We start from the raw sequence: 3,646 nt of genomic DNA, 5'->3' as shown, positions 1-3,646 counted from the left end.
CGGTCCCGGATGGGCCCCGGCCCTCCGGAACCTATTCCCTTAGGTCCGTCGGCTTACATAGCGTCCAGCTGGTTTCGGCCCTCGGACAGTTATCTTGGAGACGATGCTGACAGCATTAAAGTTCGGGACTTTGCTAGGGCCGAACTAGGGAGTCCGGGTAGGAGTAGTTTATTTACTGCGCCTTTTTGTATGTAGTTTCTCACGGACTTTTAACATTTGCTTGCTTTATTGGAACAGGTACCTCCATGGATGCCATCCTGGAACGGCTGGCTGGGGTCCATACTCCGGTGGCTCCTCCGGCCTTCACCCCCTCTCCCCCGGCCCCTTCCTTGAAGGTGTCTTCCGGCGCTCCTCCCGAAACCATCGACTTGGTGGATGACGAGGAGGTGCTTCCGGGAGAAGGCCAGGGGAAAGGGTGGGACTTCTCGGAGGAAGCCGCCGAGGGTGCTGGAGACCCTCAAGCTCTCCCAGTGGTAGCAGAGGAGGACGAGGAGGAGTCTGAAGTGGCTCTGATCCGCAAGCGCAAGGGCAAGATGATTGCCCAAGACGAGCCGAAGAGGCCTCGGAGGGCCGACACTCCCGCTCATGGCCTAGACGGCGGGGTGTCTCCAATGGAGGAAAATCCTGCTCCTCCTCGCATTGAGCTTACCCCGATTCCGGGGGATGAGGCGAGGCAGGAGCTTCGCATAGCCAAGCACAACTACGCTATGGACGAGTACTCCCGGGGATATGCCGATGTGGAGGCCCTTAGGAGGATCCTGCGAGCGGAGGTTGAGGCGAGCATTAACCATCCGGACTATCATGATCCGTGGAACCTCAACCTGGATCCTTTGGCAGACTGGTTCCGTCCTCTCCTAGGGCCCACTCTGGCTCCTTTTGCCGCGGAAATGACCGGTGAGTTCGCCTCTCAGCTTACACGCTGTGCGCCCAAGCGGTTTGCCACTTGCGCTTCCCTGAACTCTATCTTCCAAGTCCAGGACCTCAGCCATTCCCTCACAGTGGTAAGTACTTTGCAATTTCTTACGTTTCCTTTTTGGTGTTTGTATTTTGTTTTCTTCCTTTGAGGAATTTTTCCTTACATCCCATTATGGCTCAGCTTGCAGCTGAGGCTGGTCGCCTCTCCAAGAACATCATAAGCCATGGCTTCGCTCTGTCCGATTTTGGGGACATGAACGACGTCAAGAAGGTCCTTCAAGACCTTACTGCGGAGAGGCAGATCTACCAGGAGGCCGCCGAGCGCCAGGAGGCTGCGGCCAAGGCTAAGGAAGAGAGGGCCAAGGCCAGGGAGGAGGAGGCCATCCGGAGGGAGGCTCAGGCGGAGGACATGATCCAGGCCGAGGCCCAGCGGAGAGGCAGGATGGAGGCCCATCATCAGGAGGAGCTGAGGGCTCAAACTGAGGCTGCCGAGAAGGCTAGGCGGGACCTTCGGGAGGCCAGGGAGGCTTTGGACGAAATGGCCGCCAAGGTGAAGTCTCTAGAGGAGACTCACCAGTCGGATATTGAATCCAAGGCCGCTCTGGCTGCGGAGTTGAAGGAGCTTCGGGACTATAAAGATCAGTCTATTAGGAAGGCCAAGAGGGCCGAGCTCCTTTCTCCCGTCTCCTGTGCCCGGTGCCCGAAGCGCTTTGATGATGGTGTCTACATGGCTTGGGCCACCAACGATCAGAGCATCAAGCTTTCTTTCTATCCCAAACCCGAGGACATGATTGCCAAATTTCGGGAGAAGAAGAAGAGACTTGATGCCGAGCTTGAGGCACGGATCGGACCTCGTCTTCCGCCGCGGGCTGACTGAGCTGCCCTATTATTGACCAGGATTGTACCCGTTCTTTTCATAACTCCTTTTTTTTTTTCTTTGTACATGCTTGCTGCTGCCTTAGAACAGTTTACTTACAGGCGGCAGCCTTTATTTAAAGGGGAGACAATTTAAGGCCTGTCCCCGGGCCATTTATATGCGTATGACCTAACCTTCGGGTTAGGATATTTTATTATATATATATTTTTTTTTATATATATGTGCGATCTTTTTTCCACACTTTGTATATTTCAACCTGTCCTTTGGCTCAGGATTTCATACTTACGCCTTTTATTTTTGCGTATATTTTTGACCTGCCCTTTGGGTCAGGATATTTTACTTAGCTTAACCTGCCCTTTGGGTCAGGATGTTTTACTTAGCTTGACCTGCCCTTTGGGTCAGGATGTTTTACTTAGCTTAACCTGCCCTTTGGGTCAGGATGTTTTACTTAGCTTGACCTGCCCTTTGGGTCAGGATATTTTACTTAGCTTAACCTGCCCTTTGGGTCAGGATGTTTTACTTAGCTTGACCTGCCCTTTGGGTCAGGATATTTTACTTAGCTTAACCTGCCCTTTGGGTCAGGATGTTTTACTTAGCTTGACCTGCCCTTTGGGTCAGGATGTTTTACTTAGCTTGTTTTTGTTTGTCCGTGCGGTATACCCTAGTACCCCCCTGAGTGGCATAGAAACTTTGTTTTTAAGGCACTCAGTTTTATTTAATATAGAGGAGGCATACATTTGGACGGTACAAACCCTTTGAACAAAAGCTAAGTTTAATTCGCTACTGGTAGTATTTTCTGAGGTGATCGGCATTCCAGGCTCTTGGGACAGTAGTTCCGTCCATTCTTTTCAGTTTGTAAGTGCCAGAGCCGATCTCATCCTCGATTTCATATGGTCCTTCCCAATTTGGTCCAAGTACCCCCACTCCGGGTTCTTGGGTGGCTGGGAAGACCCTTCTTAGGACCATGTCACCGATAGCGAATTTTCTGTTTTTAACTTTGGAGTTAAAATATTTGGTCACCTTCTTTTGATAAGCGGCCATCCGTATTTGGGACTCATCCCGGAGTTCTTCGACTTGATCCGCAGCTTCTGGACTGTGGCTCGATTGGTGGTCGGATCGTAAGTCGTCCTCCTGTGGGATGGGAATAATGTTTCCACCGGGACCATTGCTTCACAACCGTATGCCATTGAGAACGGCGAGTGACCGGTTGTGGTTCTGGGGGTCGTCCGGTAGGCCCACAATACCCTTGGCAATTCTTCGTGCCGCTTATTTTTACAAGCCAGCGGCTTCTTTTTCAAGGTGACCTTTAGGATTTTATTGATCGCCTCCGCCCGGCCGTTTGTTTGAGGCCGGCTACCGCGGAGAAGCTTTTCACTACTCCGTGCTCGGTTGCGTGTCGCAAATTCCTCGCAATCAAATTGCTTTCCATTGTCTGAGACTATTTTGTGAGGTAAGCCGTATCGACACACTATGTTTTTGACAACAAAGTCCAACGCCTTCTTAGCGGTTATTGTCTTCATAGGCTCGGCCCTCTGTCCATTTGGTGAAGTAGTCTACCGCTACTATTGCATACTTTACTCCTCCTTTTCCCGTAGGTAGAGACCCGATGAGATCTATGCCCCGTACCGCGAAGGGCCGGGGGCTTGTCATCGCCGTGATCTCATTTGGAGGAGCTCTCGGTATGTTCGCGTACCTTTGGCACGAGTCACACTTTTGGACATAGTCTATACAATCTTTTTTCATTGTTGGCCAGAAGTATCCCTGCCTCAATATTTTCTTTGAGAGGCTGGGTCCTCCCGTATGATCTCCACAGAACCCTTCGTGGACCTCCAGCATGATTTGTCTAGCTTCAGG

General features: G+C 51.5%; 1 protein-coding gene across 1 annotated transcript; it reads left to right on the top strand.

Annotated features, from left to right (window-relative positions):
* The first annotated feature begins 236 nt into the window (after positions 1–236).
* On the top strand, positions 237–1,804 carry LOC133035458 (uncharacterized). The gene is made up of 2 exons (XM_061111310.1): positions 237–1,001; positions 1,097–1,804. The coding sequence occupies exons 1-2, from the start codon at positions 246–248 to the stop codon at positions 1,790–1,792; spliced, it is 1,452 nt and encodes a 483-aa protein (XP_060967293.1). The 5' UTR covers positions 237–245; the 3' UTR covers positions 1,793–1,804.
* Positions 1,805–3,646: the final 1,842 nt, after the last annotated feature.

Source organism: Cannabis sativa, chromosome 3 (genome assembly GCF_029168945.1).
Source record: "Cannabis sativa cultivar Pink pepper isolate KNU-18-1 chromosome 3, ASM2916894v1, whole genome shotgun sequence".
NCBI classification, from domain to species: Eukaryota; Viridiplantae; Streptophyta; class Magnoliopsida; order Rosales; family Cannabaceae; genus Cannabis; species Cannabis sativa.
Note: the sequence above shows the minus strand (reverse complement) of the source record. Positions and strands in the feature narration are given on the sequence as shown.